The 22,004-nt window shown below is 33.1% G+C and overlaps 3 protein-coding genes across 3 annotated transcripts; 1 reads left to right on the forward strand and 2 right to left on the reverse strand.

Annotated features, from left to right (window-relative positions):
• Positions 1-1,738: 1,738 nt before the first annotated feature.
• On the reverse strand, positions 1,739-18,768 carry Tnpo (transportin 1). Its single transcript, XM_068770141.1, has 16 exons — positions 18,606-18,768; positions 18,023-18,355; positions 17,733-17,948; positions 17,457-17,579; positions 17,286-17,381; positions 16,119-16,302; positions 14,769-14,986; positions 14,126-14,335; positions 13,281-13,592; positions 13,102-13,209; positions 11,467-11,640; positions 9,459-9,630; positions 8,607-8,702; positions 7,692-7,767; positions 5,612-5,913; positions 1,739-5,340 (listed from the first exon to the last, which is right to left on the reverse strand). The coding sequence occupies exons 1-15, from the start codon at positions 18,708-18,710 to the stop codon at positions 5,631-5,633; spliced, it is 2,706 nt and encodes a 901-aa protein (XP_068626242.1). The 5' UTR covers positions 18,711-18,768; the 3' UTR covers positions 1,739-5,340; positions 5,612-5,630.
• Positions 18,769-19,153: 385 nt separating this feature from the next.
• Positions 19,154-20,485, forward strand: LOC137926565 (probable dimethyladenosine transferase). Its single transcript, XM_068770213.1, has 5 exons — positions 19,154-19,289; positions 19,370-19,556; positions 19,636-19,939; positions 20,014-20,235; positions 20,306-20,485. The coding sequence occupies exons 1-5, from the start codon at positions 19,232-19,234 to the stop codon at positions 20,453-20,455; spliced, it is 921 nt and encodes a 306-aa protein (XP_068626314.1). The 5' UTR covers positions 19,154-19,231; the 3' UTR covers positions 20,456-20,485.
• A 90-nt stretch (positions 20,486-20,575) lies between these two features.
• On the reverse strand, positions 20,576-21,835 carry ND-B17 (NADH dehydrogenase (ubiquinone) B17 subunit). The gene is made up of 3 exons (XM_068770214.1): positions 21,497-21,835; positions 21,299-21,400; positions 20,576-20,780 (listed from the first exon to the last, which is right to left on the reverse strand). The coding sequence occupies exons 1-3, from the start codon at positions 21,737-21,739 to the stop codon at positions 20,640-20,642; spliced, it is 486 nt and encodes a 161-aa protein (XP_068626315.1). The 5' UTR covers positions 21,740-21,835; the 3' UTR covers positions 20,576-20,639.
• Between the last annotated feature and the right edge of the window lie 169 nt (positions 21,836-22,004).

Genomic DNA, 22,004 nt, shown 5'->3' on the forward strand with positions numbered 1-22,004 from the left:
ACATATGACCTGTCTACAACTTATACAAGTGTAATTGGACTTTCTCTTTAGTTTTGGCGGACAAAGACGGCATGTTTTTCGTTTTAATGAATCACTCTCCTGGCTAGGGGGTTCATCTAGGAGCATATCTGCCCCTAAAACTCGCTTCATTGACATTTTCAATTCGTTTGGTGTATTTGGTTTTATTGCTCGTCTTTGCATATGCGGAAGATCATTACTAAAGATCGTGCTATTTTTTTTTAGGAATACTCCTCTTTTTATTTTTTTGGCTCTGGTGCTCATTGTGTAGTACATGAGCATTTATACCGCACAAGTCAAGAATGCGATATAAAATGAGCATAAGCCATCTTCTCGTTTAATATTCAATGACATTTTGAATGAAAATAACATAAAACAATCAAATTAAAAAAGTCACCGTTTATATTATTTGCGCAGGAAACGTGGACGTGCAGTCCGACAGACCGCGGTCAAAGTATAAAGTAAAATAACTCAGCTAATTTGGGGCCGCCGACACAACCTATCATCTCAATATAAGTTTCGGCGCTAAAACTAAAGCTACTGAGAGCATTAAACGCGGGGAGCAAGGGGAAAGGGGTAAACACAAAAATTACAAACTGCAAGCGGTCTGTGAGACCGCGCGTCCACAGTTAAAGGTTAAAAATCAACGTTTAATTCGCCGTATTTTCCTAAGGCGCGGTACAGCGATTTCGGAAGTGTTATAATCTGTGTAAGTCTAAATGTACATCAACGAATATTATTTACCTCTATTGCATAATCCTCTTTTATAAAAAATAAAAACAACGGATAAGATTATATTGTACTCACTATAAATTCTATATAAAATTACTCGAAACAACTTCACAGAGCGTTGAAATGAAGCATAAGGCACAACTTGAACTTCATTTATCACTATTGACCGTGTTAGAAGAAATTAAAAATGTTATTCTAATAAAACTAAGGTTTTAGTCAAAAAAATTCTCGTCTATTTTCGTGCGGTGGATAGGAGCCGCATAATATATTTAGGTTCTGGATGACAGCCGATGAAGACGTGTGCTACGATTAGTCGCTGCAGATTCCGGAATACGTTATATGTTTTATATTAGACTTTTGTAGAATTGGTACGTCTTCTTTGTGCTGGAGAGATCACAATAAATAAATATGTGTTACATTGATTTTTTTCTTATAAACAAGCTGTCCTCCGCTCGCTTTACGTCGCTAGTTTGAAAATATTAATTTTCATTTTTTTGCAATGACCATTCAATGAACAAAATTTTGTAAATTCCACTTTTAGTTCATTTCTATTCGGCGATAAGAAAATTCCTGTCTATAGGTTCCAGAAACATCATGTGTTTAAATAGCTGAAAATTATATTACCTTTAAAACTTAGAGGTTTACAACGTGAATGTCTTTTAAACATCTTCGATTTCGGTAGTAGATAATTATGATTATCAATTCCACCCATAGACGCAAAGGTCAACAGCCATTCATCGACTGCCCGCGAACTTGTGCAAGGCACCTCGTTAACGATTTTTGTAGTGTTACTACTAAGGCGCGTCACTCGAATTTGCAACGCGATAGGAAGAGGATGGAGTTTACTAAATCGCGTCGGCATCGCCACTGAATTGTGGGTGAAACACCTAAGTCGTCAGTCCACATAGTGAGGAGCTTCCTCGTGAACCTTTCGACCCAATATATTTTACCATAATGCATAAGGATAATAAATAAAAGAGAATTGAACAATGAGTGCTTTATTAACAAAATGTATGGTAAAAGAATGTCCGTGGTGAGGTTATTTATTACAACCAAAATTATAGGTACTTATTCAAGTAAATAGTTATTACAATAATGTATACTGCAACAGTGACATAGTTTATGTACATTGTAGATAAATACCCAGTACAGAAAATTTTTACACTTTAATAAATCTATATAACCACGGATAGTACACGCCTAGCATTAGGCCCAAATCGGTAGCGCCGGTTTTTTTTTTTTTAAATGAAATTTTACAAACTGTCCTGTACTCACATTATAAACGCTTACAGAAATATTTCACATTTCAATGAACAACGTATTTTATAAAGCAATCGAAAATTGCGGGTAAGGGAAAATTACAATTTTAAATTTACTTTCGAATTGTTAAACATTTACAATTAAAAAGTTTTTTTTTCCCGAAATGTCAATTAAATATTTGTAACAATATATGCAAATAATATACATGCGATAAAAATTAAATGAGATAAAATAAAGCTATAAAATGTAAAAATATAATATATTTCAATATGAGTATTAATGCTATATATATGCTATAATACATTTTAAAAAGTAGTTTATTTTAGTTCTTACTTGATGTTAGTGATATAAATAAATTTCGATATTTTCATAAAGACGATGAATAAAATTTTTTTGGAAATAAATTGTGAGCTGCATTGATAAAACTCGATTTCAGCCAAAATAAAAAAAAATTATGGTGCCAATAATAAAATATGTTTTGACGTGTAAAGAAAATATTAAATAAGTTACACGAATAAATTTGATAAATTTCATTATTTCGAATACATAATTACATACGTAAAGACGCACAAATCTAAATATGTATATGGTGACTACAATACGCGTCGACGATAAATCACAAATATTACCTTCACGATACGACAATAACATTTCATATAACAATGCCTCGAGGGAAGGAATCGTGCCTACCGAATGCCGCCTCGCACACACACATTCACGCGAACACTTAAACAGCTACTATCACGGTTTTTAGGAAAAAAAAAACAAAAAGACTACATTATGTGACAAGAAATCTACTAACCTTAAAAATAAATTACGACACCCGTACGTTGTGTATTTTATTTTACTTAAACAATAAGTTTCGCGAATGTATTAGAGGCAGAGCAACGTTCGTTTTAAGCTAAGGTCCAAGATATTTACTAATAATTTCCTCGTTTACTCACCTCCGTACGCATTTACCCACGCGGACTTACGTCTTTAAGCCATCGATGGAGTCGGTAAAGGTGAGTGTTCATCCGCACACTGGGCTTCGTTGGCACTTGACAAGGAATGGGACTAGACAGGACTCGGGACAGGAACCGAACAGGATTCAAGGGAGCGAGGAGACACTTCGCGATATAATTACATATATTATTACACAAAGATATCGAATACAAAATATATAACTCCCAAAGGTTTACACTCGACGGAGCCAAAAAATAAAATTTTGATCCCAAGGAATGTTGAAATTTACAGTATCCCGATGAACCGTAAAATATTTAACAGCAAACCTAACGCTAAAATTGCATTTGCAAAATAGACTAATATTCGTGTTGAACTACTAATTTTTCCAGACTCTCGCTTTCATAAGATCTTATCCTTAAGGTCTATTGGAAGTTGTTCACTGAAGTTTAGTGTCCTTATAGGCGATGTTCATTTGTTAAAAAAAATATTTATCGTTATATCATTTATTTAGATATATTTGATTAGGAAAGGCAAAAGCCAACATAAATCTAATTAGCGATAGTCAGAATTTGGAATAATAATGTAATGCCAGTGCTTCCTATACAATATCAATTGAAATTAAAAACTAATCGCGGAACATTCTGTTGCGTTGAATAAAAATTTATAATTTAAGTACAATTTTACAACAAGACAACCTTTTAGGTTAGTTAATATTATATAAAAAAATATAACTGCACAATATTTATAACAAATTATAAATTCAAAGTTTAATCCGCCATCTTTCAGACTGGCGTGTTAAATATAGACATATACTGTTGTAGGTCTATTGGACCTTAAGGATAGGAGCTGATTTAGCTTCTGAAATAAACGAAATGACAAATAACAATAAGTTAAAGTCAGACTTTTTAGCTTTTATAAAACAAAAAAATAACAATTTTATGCATATATAATAGTAATAATTTTACAACACAATATGTATTTACATATACATAATATTAATTTAAATATACACGTAAATATTTTTATATTAATTAAGTGTTGCCCGCGCGTAATTGATCGCCAGAATACAGATAAGATGGACCGGTCCGGTGTCTTTTTTTTAATTTTGCGTAAGAAATTTTATCATCCGTCCTAAATCAATACAGCGAACAATTTCGACGCTGGACACAAATATATTATAGAAACCATAAAATTAAAATGAAACATAAAAATACTATTTGGTATATTATATAGCAGAAATCTAGCTCACATAAAATCTATCAAAGCAGCATATCTACACGGACACAGACATATAGAATCCATACACATACGTACATATATTAGTCAAAATAAACCAGTCACAAATCACAGTTGACATAAATTCTCGATTTCACTAAGTCTTGTAATTCATATTAAAATAGTAATAATTAACATCAATTTTAGATATTAAAAATATAGTTGAAAAATCTACTGGAGACGTAAAATAAATGCTTTTACATACAATTATTTCATTTTTATAATTTCCTTAGAATCACACATTATATTCAGAGATATGATAGCAAAATTAATGTTAAGTAGGTACCTGGGTTAGTGTTAGTGAGGGTACTGAATTAACACAAGCGCACGAGAGATTTGTTGAGCAGCGAACTTCGTCATTCAAACGTATTAATGCTACGTACGAACGAACTGTCGGCAGCCGGCCGGGGCCGCGCTTGCCGCGTTACGTTGTACAAGACTACCCTAACGTTACAATCGACACACACATGCGGTACGAAAGTCACTTCCTAAAAATCCGTCGAAAATTTACACTTCTAAATTTTCAAAGAATCAAGACCGTTTTAGAATTCCGAGTGTATGATAACCGGTATGGGAATCAAGAGTCAAAAATCAATTCAAAAAATACAAACGGCCTTGTATCAATTACAATATACTAACTTACTATTACTAAGCATCCAATACAGAAGACAGGTCGGTCGACGCCGACGCAAGAGCCGGCGCGTCGAGCTGACCGCTAAAACTACACGGACAATTGGGTTAACTGCACAATTTGCTTTGACAACGAGTAAAGGGCACGTAAGCATGAGACGTGCGAGTCACGAGTACAATAAGCCTAGCACCCCGTGTACCTAATACTAGGTAATAGCCCGCCTAATTCTGTGCGTGTTACATCCTAACGTGTTTGTTATTATGTCACTTTGTATTTGACAATAGTCCTTGGAGTCGCCGCTTCAGCAGGATTTTTTTCAGGTACACTTATTGTTCAAAATGCGATGCGTAAATAGAGGGCTTGAGACTGGTTATGCATGCTTGTTTGTAGCCGGGTTTTTGCCCGCTAATATATTGGCACAGTATAAGGCTGCAGCGACGACCGCCATATCTTCCCGACCCGAGATCACATTAGTTCCCCTGCGGAAGAAACACAAATAAGAAATAAAATTCTGATGGATTCGAGTTCTCTGTACGTAGACAGGTTTTACGTTTTCTCAGCCAGGAATTAACAATAATATTTAAAAAGGCCATTGCTGATGTACTCCGTAAAGAGAAAATCATTGCGTTGATTATCATGTTCATCATCATATTAACCGGTAGCTGCCCACTGCAAGACTTAGGCCTCCTCCAAAGATCGCCATGATGACCTTTATGTTACGGAAAGAAAATTATAAATAATAAAACTCACCATAATTATAAAGCGACATTTATATATTGCACAGAGCCGATAGGCGCGCGCTGAGCTGAATGGGGAACTGGTCTGCAAATCGGCGCCAGTTCTCCTCGCCCACTTGGTTCTTAAAGCCGTGTAGAATCTTCGTGAACATTTCCTTCAGATCATCCTTAGGGTGCGACCAGGAGGCGACCGCGTCGCAGAAGAACATGAAATCAGGTACCACGCCTCCAGGGTTCACTTGGATCATCTGACAGATGCCTCGGAAGGCAGAATCCTTCTCGTCGTTATCCCGGATGTTGCGCAGCGAGGTGCACCTGAACGAAACCACCGGTTGCTAATCGAAACCTGTCAACCTGCGCCACTCCTTACAGTCTCATCGTCTCCTTACCAATTGTTTTCCAATTTATTTTAAATAGAAACGTATTATTCTATTGTGAAAGTAATAGTAGTGTAACACCTGTGTTACAGACCCAATACTTCCAGAGTGACTTTATTTTTATTACCCAACTCTTTTTTTACACGGTCATTTTAACATAATTTTGTATTAACGCGATTCACTGATACCAATAAATACACCTTTTTACACGAAAATTTTATTTAAACACGAGAATCCCTAAAAAAAATTTTTTTTTTACCCTAATTTTGACAGTGCTTACAAAACTTATCTTTATAGCAACAAAAACATTTTTGGAGAACCATAGCCCCCGGTGTTGGTTCAGTTCTTAAAAGTGCACGTTAGTTATCAAGTAACTAGGAATAGTTGCAAGATTTGTTTTTATTTCTTTATTATGTTTTGTACTTGTACGTTTAATTTTACTTCTACACTATTTTTATTTGGAATAAAGTTAATAGTTTTTGTTTTATAAATATTTATATATGTGGATTTTATTATTACCTCTTTGCACGATTTTTAAAGAAAATGTTTATTGTTTCCTCTTACACTTTTTATTTTTGTAATGGAACATATCTCAAAATTTACCATAAGTCACAAGTATTTTTATATGCCTTTCCAAGGTACGTATCTACCGTGTAAAAAAGAATTGGGCGTAAATGTTGAGCGTTGGGCGAAATTATCGAATTTCCGATGCTCATTTAACGATAAACCTTTATTAAACTCCCGCTAAATTCTATAACATTATTAAAAAGTTAGGAAGATGCTTATTGTTTTTACTAAATCCATAATAGTTAATAACTAGAACATTTCTTGTCGTATGTTATTGACAAGCTGCTTCATATAGATTTCTTTTATTTAGTCCATTTTCATAATTTCAATCAATAAAAATCAATAAATTAGCCTTTCAGTTATTCTTAATAAAGTTAAAATTTTCTTTTGCAAATTTCATATGAAAAGTGTAAGATATTACGTTAAAATATATTAAAACACATCAAAGAAAACTAAAAATATATATACATAAATAAAGTCACTCCACTAAATGATACTTCGAGTAGCAAATGAGTTCCAAATAAAACTTACGTATTTCCATTAATGTTTAAAAAGTTATTAAACAATAAAAAAGCAAAATTTTAAAACATAATAACTATACTGTAATGTGATAAGAGTGAAAAAAAAGAATATCAAAAGTGAAAAAGAAAACATATTAAATAAAGGTCTGTTATGAGCAGTCCAAACTGTAAGCGACGTGAGTACATATAGTTCAATACTTGTTTAGTGATTGCGTGTTACGTATCGACAACATATAAGAGTTCATTCGCCGTTAGTTATGGGACACCAGTATATATACGGACGGGGTTTGGCTTGCAGTTTGGATATAATAATATATTAATACAGGCTGTAGCTGCTTATATAATTTAGAAAGCGGATGGTGTTCAACACACAAGGTACAGCACTGAAAATAAGATGATCAAATAAATACCACCCCATATATCAGTGTATGCAAAGTGTGGCCTCGGCGTCGTACGCGGAGCAACATGCCTGCGTCAACACAAACGAACAACTAATCACAAAATAACATTAACAAGCCATTTAACAAACACCATCCACGATCGAAATAATACGCTCGATAACTTATTAAATATTAAACGTAATCGTAATAATAATATAAATTAATAATAAAAAAAATTGACTACAGACCACTGGCGTACAAATTGATGTAATACGGGTGCGACGTCGTGGGGGCACACATAACCTAGCCGACCAATAGTAATCGCTACACGCCACGATATACCGAGAACAAAACCAAGAAAACAAATCAACAAACCATTCAAAACATATTCAAATTACATAATTCAACAGCAACAAATCAGTGTTGGGAATAGAAAAATGTGAAAACACTTCCTACGGCTATCCAACGGAACAACGGATGTTAGTCGAAAGCTGGCCTAGGTAACTGGAAGCATACATATATTGATTGTTCGCACATCCTCCACGCCGCCTCTTTGTTCGGGCGCACACTTGTTCTATTGACACTACCAACGTGATAACATATATTTACATTGAACCCCAGAATTTAAACAATGGCAAAATACATGAAAACAGGCCAAAATTTAAATTGCCACCGAGGACAGCGGCACATTATACTATAAACAACTGCCTTTCCACATCATGATTATCTATCACATATGTTAAATAGTTATACAAAACATAATGAAGTGGGTTATGACAATAAATCTATAATCAAATAATATAAATTAAAAAAATACATTTAACTTGTTAGGACTTTAGTAAACAGTGGTGGCATCATACCATGGTTTTTGAGCCAAACCGTCTGCTAAAGGATATTCTAAAGGATGTTTCACCATAAATAAGCAAGAAATAATAAAGATTATAATGAATTGTATGGGAAAATCAATATAAAGCAGTGAAGGGATATACAAAGATAAAGTATATAACAACATAACATGACTGCCACCAAAAATATTATTAAATATGTTATACTCGAAATCTGTCTAGCAAATAAGTATATTATGTATGTATCAATTGAATTATTATTTGTGTTTTATATTTTTGTTTGCCTTAATTTGGCCCATGTTTGTGCATATAACTTACCTGTATTTTCTAGTAATGTTTTAGGCGTGTTGGGCCTATTGATGATGTCTACCAGATGATTGAGCACAAGGGGTATGTATTTTGAAGTTTCCGGACCTAAAAACAATTCAATTAATATAATGGATACTAATCGTTAAATAAAATAATAACCAGGAGGTCAGGTGTACAGTTATTTGTCCCACTCACACAAGCAGGTATAGTTATATCTCACTCGCTCTTTCACATCTCGGTCATTATTGAAACAAAAGTTATTTTTCATTCAACACATTAAATAAATATGCATTCGAATATCTGGTTTCTATTCTAAATGTATAATAAAAGTCCAACAAATTATTAGTGCCCTGCATTTGATTAGACACGTCGGAAATAGTTAACAGAAATTTTTTTATAAACTATATCGGTATTGACTACAGTATTTAAACACTAGGACAAGGTCTCTGACGTTTTAGGGTAGAGTTGTATGGCGACTATAACTAAAAAAACATAAACATATAAAAAAGAAAAGAAAATATTTAGGTAATATTGTTTAAGATTGTTTAAACACTATAAAAATAGTGAGAATAAAAATAATTAGTGTCATTTGAAATGATAAACTACCAAGGCCAAGTATATTTAAAGGGTTCTTTTATATAATCCTGTAAACATTGACACAACTTGACCCGAATGGATCTCCTGGAAGGTGTCGGGATGGCATTTCGCAATGTATGAGACGTTTTTCCAATACGCGCCAAAATTCAAATTGTCGGCCATGCTGCTGGCGCGCGATTTTTATACGTTTCCTTTTTTTCTGATGCTCTAAATGCTCTAAACTTTTATTCAATATAAATAGACCTGTTGAAACTAATGACTTACCTAACTTGATGCTTATTTCACCAATAGCCCACGTGGCGTTGTTGCAGACAGAGATTAGTTCTGGGTTTAAGTTCATTCCAAGTATGGGCAAGAAGTCAGGTATGTATAGATGTACATGTTGGAAGCAAGCTTTCGTTAGATCACCGAGCAACGCGAATGAAGACTGTCGAACCTGGAGGATATTTATATTTAGTATTCATTTTAATATCCACAAAGGACCATTTAAAGTGAACACCTGGGTATGTCACTTCAATTTGAGAAAAAAAAGGAAAATATTTAATTTTTAATACCTATTCTAGTGATAATAGGTTGTCAAATATCTCCCTTCCGCTTTTTTGTCTTTTGAATTTCGCGGCTATGTACAAAGCGCTACAGAGCTCGTATCTGGCAATACTATACATAATTTGAAAGATCTTGACATAACCTACAAAACGACGCTATGCATGATTAGTTTGGATATTGCGTTCAACAGTTATAGACGTGTAAACATGGAGTTCACTAACGCCGAAATTCGAGCTATTTTAAAGTTTTCCTTCGTTAAAGGCAAATCCGCTAGAGAAACGTTCCGTGAGATTAATGGTGTTTTGAGGAATGGTACTCTATCACTTCGAACCGCGGAGGAATGGTTTCGACGATTCAGAGCCGGCGAAAACGACACCATGGATAAGCCAGCCGGCGGAAGACCTGTGACGACAAATACCGATCAAATCATGGACTACATCGAGTTAGACCGGCATGTGGCACCTCGTGACATCGCCCAGGAGATGGGAGTTAGTCATCAAACCATTTTAAACCATCTGCAGAAGGCTGGATACAAAAAAAAGCTTGATGTTTGGGTGCCGCATGATTTGACGCAAAAAAACCTTCTGGACCGAATCAACGCCTGCGATATGCTGCTGAAACGGAACGAACTCGACCCATTCTTGAAGCGGATGGTGACTGGCGACGAAAAATGGATCACATACGACAATATCAAGCGAAAACGGTCGTGGTCGAAGGCCGGTGAATCGTCCCAAACAGTGGTCAAGCCGGGATTGACGGCCAGGAAGGTTTTGCTGTGTGTTTGGTGGGATTGGAAGGGAATCATCCACTATGAGCTGCTCCCATATGGCCAGACGCTTAATTCTACCATCTACTGCGAACAACTGGACCGCTTGAAGCAGGCGATCGACCAGAAGCGTCCAGAATTGGCCAACAGGAAGGGTGTAGTGTTCCACCAGGACAACGCCAGACCACACACTTCGTTGATGACTCGTCAGAAGCTACGGGAGCTCGGATGGGAGGTTTTATCACATCCACCACATAGCCCGAACATAGCGCCAAGTGATTACCACCTGTTCCTGTCCATGGCGAACGCCCTTGGTGGTGTAAAGTTGAACTCAAAAGAGGTTTGTGAAAAGTGGCTGTCCGAGTTCTTCGCAAATAAGGAGGGGGGCTTCTACGAGGGAGGTATTATGAAGTTGCCGTCTAGATGGAAACAGATTATCGAACAAAACGGCGCATATTTGAACTAAATCCGATCACTGTAACACTTTTTATAAAGCATTGAATAAAGAGCAAAAAAGGGGAAGGGAGATATTTGACAACCTGTTATTTAAGTAGGCTATTGGCATTATGTTCATTAGAATTTTGGTAACACTATATTACGATGAAATCCAATATGGAATAGAAGACATGAAAATATTACAATGTGCATGTTGGTTGACGAAAGGCAAAAATTACTGTCTCCTCTGAGAAAATTAATTTGAATAATTAATTTCTAGCGGCAGGTTGTTTTTCAGGCCACAGAGATAGGTTGTTTTCCATTATGAAGGGAGATGGGGACTTTTTGCATCTCTTTACCTCTGTAATGGGCTGAAGAGATGCAAGCCCAATAATAGAGCACATAATGTAATAACCTTCTTAGCTTACTAACGATAGGCTAGTCTTTATTACCATCGGAATACACGAAAGTCACCACACAAAAAGGAACACCTACTGACTGAAAAAATGTATATACAATACTAACTTCGGGCATTGGGTCGCTCATGCACTGATACAGTAGCTGCATAAGGTTGGAGTTATGCACCAGGTGGTCAATGTGGCCATCTAGTCCTTCCGCAAGTCCGCTTAACAGGTCCAAGGCCACGATCATGAAGTCCTTGTCAGGTGCTTCAAACTGCTCAGGGCTTTGACTGTTAGCCTGTTATGATCAAAAATTTAAGTCTTATTAATACGATAAAAGACAATGTGATTTTAAATAACAGATTATCATATCATATAAATATAGATTATGATATAAATTGTTATTGTTTTGCATTAAATTATGTTTTACATAAACATTCATTGAGCACTATAGATTTTTCTTACTTTTTTAATTATTGTTTCAGGAGATTAATTTTTAGGTAAAAACGAAAGCAATACATTATAAATTTAATTAACTTCAAATTATATATATTTGATTGACAAGTATCTTTATAGCATTCTATTATATTATATTATCCAGCAAGAATACCGACTTGACCGGAATAATTTATCTCCCGGAAGTCGAAATAGCATCGCAATTTATGAGCGCCGTACATCCCTAGAAAAATCTGACATTCGGAAAATTCAAGTTGACTTTTTTCTATTTCTCTTTTTCTGATATGAAAATATTTTTGACTAACTAGTTTAAAGCCACTTTGTTTTAATAGTATTAAGAGATAATTGAAACCTAAACCTAATATGTTTTGCATTTTTTTAATTATAGATTAAGTACCTTTGATTTTTAACATACTAAATGAAATAAGTAAAAAATTTTGAACAATATTTTTTGCATTGACTTTAAAGATTTGTTGAATGTTACATAAAACAAAATTCGTCAATATGAGTGTAAACAAATTACATGTATATGGTTGTATTTATTTACTTCTTAATATCACTGTGCTATTATTACTACTGGGTTTATAATCGAAGGTTGCCGTTAAGACATAAATGATCAAAAGGTAAGGCGAAATTGTCATTTAAAAGTCCCTGGCATATAAGAAAGGCAGGTAAATATTTTTCCTAGGTTTATAGGACTGTCTATAACATTTGCCAAGTGTCTGTTTGTTGAAAAGTTTAATTATTTATCTTTAAATTAAAAGTGTTTTTGTCAAATGTTTCAATTTTGTCAAACGCATCAAGTCTAGATTGGTACCAAAATCGCTGTCTTTCGGAAAAAGAAGCATCGTAAACTCGACTCATACCATTCCGCAACTACCATCTTTTGTATGGCTCTGTGCAACTTCTGGCTATTCAGCAATCCTAAAAGACCAATGCGGAGACGCCATTTGAAGGATTTAAAGGAAAAAGACTACAAGGACTGCAATAAGAGTTGGCGTTGCGTTTTGATGAAATTGATTTCGAAGTATAACTATTGAAATTAAATCTTGTTAATAAATTAACCTTACGTTTTGATCAGAGTATTATATAATAAAAAAGATAATAAAACTCCTATTCATTTGTTTTAGAGCAACATAGGATACTCCATTTGTTGGTCATATCTATTGTAGAAATATTTATTTACTCTTTTCATATTGTATTATAGTGGACTGCCTTATCGCATACTGTGTGGATCAACCTATAATTAAAATAAACATGTATTTATACTACTAATAAATCTTTCACTTTGTTTAACACTTACAATGTTTTGATTTAGTGTTTGTTCTATAAGAGAAACACATCTTCTGAACACCGGCTCACAATAAGGTAGGAATCCTGACTGTAATGCAGTAGCCACAGATGATAGACACTGAAAAAATAAAGTGTTTACATAAATACAATTGAAAATAATATCTAATGTATATACAACAGTAGACAAACCTCTAGTAAAGGAAATAAGTCCTTGTCTTCATCTTTTAAGACATTCCATTTTGTAATCAGTGGCGGCATTAGTAAATTGATATATTCCGGTTTATTCAAATGATGTCCAACGGAGTCAGCTAACGTTCCAATAGCATCATACAGAATAAGTAAGTTTTTATGTTGATATCTATTGAAGGCATAGACAAGTGTCTGTAGTATGTGTCCGAGATATGGAACGAGTTCAGTACAAGCTTCCTCTTCAAGTGTCGCGAATGCTGAACAAGCCGCCTCTTGCACTCGCTTGTTGTTATCAAGTACACGTTTTAACAGCTGTGAACAAGAAACCAAATGTTTATAATAATGGACATAACATTTGGACTTTATTTGATGTAAAATTTAACTTTGTATAGTATATCAAATATAAAATAATATAATGAAAATAAATAAAACTAACTTTTGTTTATTCAGTCAAGTACAATGTGATAAGTTTTATCCGCTAATCTTTTTTTTTTTGTAAGGACTGAACTTTAGTAAGGTGCAGAGGATGCCCGGTCAAGTCCTCTTTTAAGGTAGTGAAGATATAGGGCTATTAGTAAAACCTAGGCAAAAGCTGCTATAACCTATAGTAGGTTATAGCAGCTTTTGCCAAACTGGATTATTAACTGGATTAGACGAAATTATAGTTTTAATAAACATCACTGACTTTTTACCATTGTAAATAAACTAGTATCACTAATTCATTGTTATTACATTACCAGAGATTAAGAATATTTTATTTTCAAACTTATTTATATATATTTTTAAAGTGTCATTATTAAAGCAAAAACTGTAGTTAAAGTGCATTCGAGGGTTAAGACACTTACCTCTGTCATAACAGGACGCAGGTACAGGTCGTGAGATTGTGAAACGATCCAATGTGAGTATCGTGAAAGGGTCCAGCAGGTGATAGCCCGGACAAGTGCTTTACGTTCAGAAAGACAGCACACGAGGTATGGCACCAGATCCGGTAAATGCGGGACCATGCCGCCCATGCATCCATCCGCCACTGCACCCAGTGCCAAAATACCACTTTCCTGTTTAATATATAACATGTTATCTTTTCATAATATCATTATATTATATTAAGAGATTGCAAAAATTGCAATTTAGTTGATTCAACCTACAGAATAGGTTTTAAAATGACAGAATTAAACTATAACATATAGGTTATCAACTGGGGCACTACTGACCTTTAGTGAACAATTTTCATGGAGTGGTAGTGGATACAAAGCAAATGTGTTTTAATTAAAATCATTGAAAATGATTGTTTTATAAAAGATGGTATTAGATGATTTTTTTTCTAATGGAGAGAGTAATAGTCCAAAAAAAATGAGCTATGATTAAACACAATCTGTTTTTGAAAGCAAAAATAGGACAGTGCTTAATTATAAGTTAAATGAACAAACATGGTACTAAATTTAAGTACAAAACAAACATTTTTATAAGGGGTAAGTAACCTTTAATTACCTTTATAACCCAGTCTTCGTGAAACAGTGTCTCTTTGAGTATTGGAAAAAGTACAGGTAATAAATCAGCACAGAAAACATTAGCGAGCACATCGAGCGCCGCGGCACTGCATTTACGAAGGTTCCAATCGGACAGCGAGCCGTCGTCGGCCTCTGCACCACCATCCTCCTCATCGTCAGATTCGCCGCCGCCCGACATATTGCTGTCGCCCGCGCCAGCTATGTAACACAATATTAAATGACACATTTATAATTAAATTTAGTGGTTCAGTGAAAGTTATAAAAAAACTTTATTATAAAAATATAATTAAAAATGTACATAAAGAAAAAAATGAGTCTACACTTTTTAGAGTATCATTTTTATTTTTAAATTAGTCATAATAAAAGATTGCCAGAGGCATAAATTTATCCCATTGAACTTATGTCTCTGGCCTGCAAAAGAGATTGAAAGTGTCCCAACTGCAAACACCTAGCAAATATCACTTATATATACACTTAAAAATTTTATGAATTTAATTCATTGCTTTGACCAGTTCCATTCTCTTTGATATTATTTTAAAGTCATTTTTACATATTTTGTCTTACAATAAATCAAAATAAATTTAAAGTTGGATCTACAAAGTAATTCTTATAAATTATTTAAAACAAATAATATATATTAATATATATATATATATATATATATATATATATATATATAGCAAAACTCATTATTCTCGGACGTAATAAGTACGTACATACATAATAACAGAAGATTCCAACCATTGTTTAAGCCTCAAGATAATTAATCAAAACATTCATAAACTTCAATTAAAATTATTTTTATGCCTTTGTTTTTTTTTATTTTGTCACCTAGGAACATATCCCATATAAATTACCATTTCGTATTCACAGTTTCAAACACAGAATTGTTCACGGCATATTTATGGAACATATAGCCCGCAAATAAAGAGCTTTTACTGTATACACATACTACATTTTACTGTATGTATATGTATGTATATATATATATATATATATATATATATATATATATATATATATGTATATATATATGTATATATATATGTATATATATATGTATATATATATGTATATATATATGTATATATATATGTATATATATATGTATATATATATGTATATATATATACATACATATATGTACATAAATATGTAATAATTAATTATATTGCTCCTGTTGGAAATCTCTATGGGAAGCTCATGTGTCCGGCAGTGGTAGCCCTGCGGCAAAAATGCTGATGATGAAACAAATAGTCTTTTTTTTACAATACATCAATTATTTTAAAAAAAATGTTAAATTTTTATATCATACACTTAAGAAATTTACCATTGTGCTTGATGGTGTGCGAGCGAGGTTTGTGAAAGCGCGGGCGTATGTCAGACTCGCGATCTGGTTCTGCTTCATCAGCATCGTCATCTCTGTCTCCACGAAGTAATATTACATCCATTTCAGAATAACGCATGCCTCGTACAAGAACTGGTAAGAGAGCTGGTAGACGTGGACCTAGCACCTGACATAAAAAAAATATTTAATATAACTTAAAATATATTAGCTATATAGAGATAGAACAAATGTATGTCATGGAACAAGCATAGCCAAATATATTTATAAACTTAACAAACTGTGTTAAATTTATATCTAACTGGACTCCCACACTTTAGATATATATATATTGGATGGCCAACTTATATTTATATCTTCCTTACATATGAATTACTACATACTTATTTTATCTATATATATATATATATATATATATATATATATACACACATGTGTATTAAACAATTCATTACTAACAAAAGTTATTTTCTATTTCATACACCGCAAGACTAGTAATAATGTGATTATATTTTCATAGTAAGACTTTATTTGTGGTAAAGCTGCCATATGTATGTAATTTATGGTGATTGGTTATAGGTATTAAAGCTTTAAAGGGTTAGATGTGCAAGTTATTTGTTTTCTATTTTAGTGCAACAACTCAATAACATATGGCAGTACATAGTCTGTAATAACAGATAGTTGAAACTATCTGTCAAATCCAATGTTTTTTAAGCACTTTTTCTTACTATATTATCATTAGATTATTATTTTATTATTTATTATTTCTAAAACCACTGATTGAATAGTGTACTATACATTTATTGACAGCATCTGGAATATAAAAGTATAAGGAATCACCCTATATTTTGTGTGTATACATTTTTACATAAGTTTTTCCATTTTTAGGTCAAGGTTGAAACTTTTTAACAAATGCACAAGTGTTAAAATAATTTACAAAGAAGTGTTGTTTTTATTATATTTAAAGCAATTTTCACATTATTCTTTCTCAATGAGTACCTTCCCTGTGTCTTGACGAAGGTATACAAAATAAAATTTAAGCAAATTGGTCATGCAGCTTTTGCTTAACAATTAAATTTAAGGATTGGTTTTTATTTATATAGAGCAATATGGTTGCAGCTATGAGTATATCTCAAATTCTTACTAACTCACCTCTCGACAAATGTTCTGGTCAGCTAGGGATAACCAAAATTCACAAGCCTCCAAGGCTACTCCTTCCTCTGGATCTTGAGTGCGAATCAACATATACTGTAAAAAAAAATATGGTGATAATTTTTTATTACTTTTTTTTGTTATAATAAACAATATTATAGTAACAGAAACCTCTATGATATTAGGTAAATGTGGTATAAGCCGATCCAAACGAACTTCAAGTAATAAAACCAAAGCATGACAGACATTTTTTCTAACATCAGGATCTTCGTCTGCAGCCAGATGGAAGAGGTTCTGTTAAAAAAAATAGATATCATCAATTGCATGCCAAAATCAAATAATAGAAACAAGAAACTTAAATATAATAAAAAATTGTTTCAAATGCAAAACTTTGTTAACAGTTAAGCAGGTTTTTATTTAATCTAAGATAGTAAAAAAAAGACTTGCCTCAATAAATGAATCAATGTGTAACATAAGGGCCTGTGATCTGCCCATTATAAAATAATTGACACAGGCTATAGCATGACATCTAATTTTTGGGGATGAATGCCTAAAGAACTGGAGGAATTTAGGTATTAATACATTTAATGGTCTATTTAAAGCGTCACTGTCAAGAAGTTCTGTTGAATCTTCACAGATTTTTTGTAGTGCTCCAAATGCTCCCTGTGAATCATATGTTAATATTAATAACAAAAAACCACTACCACAGGTTAAGTGTAAAAAATTGGAATACCCACCTCACAAACATTGTAATCTTGGGAATCCAGCATCTGACACAAAGCAGGCAAGAGTTCAGGCCATGAAGTTAGTTTACCCTTGCTAGCAATAGTGGTTATGATAATACCTACAGTAGCTCTAATTAATGGTGAAGGATCTCCGACAGCCGAAAGGCATTCTCGTCTTATAAATTCTGCGACCTCTGGTAAAAAGCTATTATAATGTGCTTTTACATTGTTTTTCAAAATCAAACCGCTCAAGGACCTTGTGGGCTCTTCTTCAGTGACTAATTTTGTTAATACAAAAATAAGGTAATTGTTGAAATCTGGATACTTGTTCAATTCTTCCAATTTCTGATAACATTGTTATGGAAAATATAATTACAACGGAAAGCTGTCAATGACTGTCATGTCGGAAAAATCGATTTTATCGCGAGCGTGGTAAAAGGACGCCAATTACTTAACTACAGCAATATACAAAATACAAATAAAAGCATATATTTTTCGCAGTAAAATTATGAACAAATTAAAAAACTAACGGTTTTATAACACAAAAAACATCCACGCCGATGAAGCTCATCAACGAGAGATTTACAAAGGATACTTGTTGAACAGCTCTTTGGGTTGCAGTGTCTGGTGACTGAGACTCCTTGAGAAGTGTAAGTATTTGTCGTAATCCTTCTTGTTCGGGTTTCCACTCCATTTTCATAATAATTCCAACAAAACGGTATTATTTTATTCTTTCAAGTAAAGATCAACCATGCCAAAATTTGACGACTTAGAGTTGCCAGAACATACTTAACAGTATCTTAGAAAATAAACCAGTAACAAAAATAAATCCGAAAAACAATTTAAAAACATTATATTAATTCAGTTTTTTTGAAATAATTATATATCTCAAGCCATGTAAAATAGATATCATAGATTCATCCAAAAATAAAATTCAAAAGATATTATAATTTAAAATTAAGTTAAATAACTATTTTACCATGAGAATTACCATAATTAGTTTTAACGTAGTTTTCTTAAGTAAAACGCTATTAATTTAAGTGAAATAAATACCTAAGGTATAAAAAAATGAAAACAAAGAAAAATCTTTTTGGCTTTTCGAATAAGTAAGCATCGTTAATGGCAACTTAGCATTTATTTTGACATTTTTAAATGTTTTGCACATGTAGATTTTTCAATTTTATGTTAGAACATTAAAATAATAATAAACTGTAGTACAAAATGCCTAAAATAAAAGCTGAGAAAAAGTCGAGGATACACAATGAAGTTGCCAAACAGGGTAATACATTCCGTTTAACTTTAAACAAGGTTATACTAACATACTTATTATAGATAAATTATGGTATTTTTGGATTTCAGGTATACAATTTAATAAGGACTTCGGTCAGCATATTTTAAAAAACCCGCTAATTATCACATCGATGCTAGATAAATCAGGTTTGAGGCCAACTGATGTCGCGTTAGAAATTGGCCCTGGTACTGGTAATATGACAATAAAACTGTTAGATCGCGTAAAGAAAGTTGTTGCTTGTGAAATTGATACCCGGTAATTAAATTTGTATGTATACACAATTTTCTTAAAATTTATTTTCGATTTTGTTATTATAATGTATATTCTACTTTAGATTGGTTGCTGAACTCCAGAAACGTGTTCAAGGTACACCTTATCAATCAAAATTACAAATAATCGTCGGAGATGTATTAAAAACAGAACTTCCCTTTTTTGATATTTGTGTGGCAAATATACCATACCAAATAAGTTCACCCTTGGTATTTAAATTGTTGTTGCACCGGCCATTCTTTAGATGTGCTGTGCTTATGTTTCAACAAGAATTTGCACAGAGATTAGTTGCAAAACCCGGTGAAAAATTATATTGTAGATTGTCAGTAAACACACAACTATTAGCCAGAGTGGATATGCTTATGAAGGTGAGATTTATAGAAAATGTTTTTTAAGTTGAATTCTACTGCACAAGAAAGTTTTAATAACAATTGTGTTTCAGGTTGGTAAAAATAATTTTAGACCACCACCAAAGGTTGAGTCAAGTGTCGTAAGGATAGAGCCTAGAAATCCACCTCCACCAATCAATTTTGTAGAGTGGGACGGGTTAACGAGGATAGCGTTTGTTAGAAAGAATAAAACATTATCTGCTGCTTTTAAACACTCCACTGTAATGGCAGCCCTAGAAAAGAACTATAAAGTACATTGCTCATTACACAATAAGGTAAAAAACTATTTTGGAATGAACCATACTTTAATATTAATTTGATGTTTTAAAGCCTATTTCATTCCAGGAAATACCTGAAGATTTTGACATAAAATTGAAAATTCAAGAAATATTAACATCAGCAGGGGCTGACCAAATGAGAGCTAGAACTATGGACTGTGATGATTTCATGAAACTGCTTCATGCGTTTAACTCTGAAGGAATACATTTTGCATAATAAACTAGAGAATACTCTTAACATATTTATTTTTACCTCAGTTATTTAAATCCACTTACTAATTAGTGAATTCACAAACAATGTGTTGACTGGTTCAATGCTCTAAATAATATAATTACATTTATTAAACATCTACTTTATTCATCACAATTAATTATATGTTCAATTTCATAACTAAATAAAATTATATAGGAGATGACTTGAATCCTCTGGTACCATAATCGTCATCCTTGGTTCGTTCAGATTTAAATGGGAATCCTGGTTGCCCCGGTAAAACTAGAGGTTTAGACTTTAGTACTCTCCATCCGCCTTTCTTTGTCCAATCCTATAAATTAATGTTAAACATAAACTTTACACAATACAACATTAAAAATTCAATCTAGTACTGAAATTATATTCCATTTTTTTATCAAAAGCAACGTGACAATTAAAAAAAGTGATTCCTTATAGCTTTTAGTAATCGAATAGATATTTCCAGCAATAAAAATTAGACCCAAATTTCTCTCTGGTGCCTTTGGCTTAATTAGAATAAAACAACCAATAAAGCTGAATTGTACTCAGGTAGGTTTGAGTTGAAGTCCTATTATAAATTTTTATAAGCACTGTTTATTAATTTTGACTAAATACACATGCTAATATCGAAACTGAACAGTCTTTACTCCCAATGACTCTGTAGAGCACCCGCTCTAGAGTGTAATGTTTATGTATTCACCAGAGCTAAGATTTTTAAGTTTAGGCTAAGCCATAAAATGAAAAATACATACAAATTCCAGTTGTTGGCAGTGACAGTAAACAGTGAATTTAAATTATAAAAAAATCTGTGTTATAATTTGAAAAACTTACATTTCCATTGTACTTAAAGTAATAATGAATGCCCAAAATTCCAAAAGCTAGCATTCCCAGCTTCCCAGTGATAACTCTGTAATCTATTGCACGCTGTGCACCCTGTAATGGCAATGATTAATTTCATTATAGGTCCAATCTGCTTGTAGGGACTACATCTTATGATCAACACAGGTTATTAGTGTTATGTAACCTCACCAAGACTGGGGACAGAGCATTAAATATTACGTCCAGAGGTTTACGATAAATACGACGAAGCGGATTGACACGCTCGTTCCAATATTCCTGAACATAAACTGGTTCATTGTGAGCTAAGATTTGGTCTTGTAACCACTGCTTACGCCAAGCTCTTTCTGCGTCGGTCATTCCAAGACATCTCTCCCTTTCAGATGCCACTCTACCAATTATAGTCATAGGCTTCACTCCTGCCGTTTGCGACATTTTTATTGGTTTTACCTATCTCCAAAAATATAAATGAGAATTAACTGTTCTGTAAAAAATAATATCAAGTTTTGAGCATAGACAATTTCAATATACGTCAAAGTATAACAGATTATAAAATTAGGCTTCGGTAAAATATCTTAACGGGTTCATATAAATATCACAATATTTGCCACTATACCGGAGTCCGCCTTATAATCTTAAAACATCGATCATACGTTTTAGAAGTATGCCTTTTTTTCTTTTGAGCAACTTGCTCTGATCA

This window comes from Battus philenor, unplaced genomic scaffold (assembly GCF_028537555.1).
Source record: "Battus philenor isolate CCGP_79_NKW_IND1 unplaced genomic scaffold, ilBatPhil1.0.hap1 SCAF_3, whole genome shotgun sequence".
In the NCBI taxonomy this organism is placed as follows: domain Eukaryota; kingdom Metazoa; phylum Arthropoda; class Insecta; order Lepidoptera; family Papilionidae; genus Battus; species Battus philenor.

Excerpts from the sequence above, each read along its gene's own strand:
- LOC137926565 (XM_068770213.1), top strand. The coding sequence starts at position 19,232 with ATGCCTAAAATAAAAGCTGAGAAAAAGTCGAGGATACACAATGAAGTT. Across the intron at positions 19,290-19,369 it reads CAATGAAGTTGCCAAACAGG|GTATACAATTTAATAAGGAC; the intron begins GTAATACATTCC and ends TTTGGATTTCAG. Across the intron at positions 19,557-19,635 it reads GCTTGTGAAATTGATACCCG|ATTGGTTGCTGAACTCCAGA; the intron begins GTAATTAAATTT and ends ATTCTACTTTAG.
- ND-B17 (XM_068770214.1), bottom strand. The coding sequence starts at position 21,739 with ATGTCGCAAACGGCAGGAGTGAAGCCTATGACTATAATTGGTAGAGTG. Across the intron at positions 21,401-21,496 it reads ATGCTCTGTCCCCAGTCTTG|GGTGCACAGCGTGCAATAGA; the intron begins GTGAGGTTACAT and ends TTGCCATTACAG. Across the intron at positions 20,781-21,298 it reads ACTTTAAGTACAATGGAAAT|GATTGGACAAAGAAAGGCGG; the intron begins GTAAGTTTTTCA and ends ATTAATTTATAG.
- Tnpo (XM_068770141.1), bottom strand. The coding sequence starts at position 18,710 with ATGAAAATGGAGTGGAAACCCGAACAAGAAGGATTACGACAAATACTT. Across the intron at positions 16,303-17,285 it reads ACCAGAACATTTGTCGAGAG|GTGCTAGGTCCACGTCTACC; the intron begins GTGAGTTAGTAA and ends TTTTTATGTCAG. Across the intron at positions 13,593-14,125 it reads TGCGTCCTGTTATGACAGAG|CTGTTAAAACGTGTACTTGA; the intron begins GTAAGTGTCTTA and ends TCTTGTTCACAG.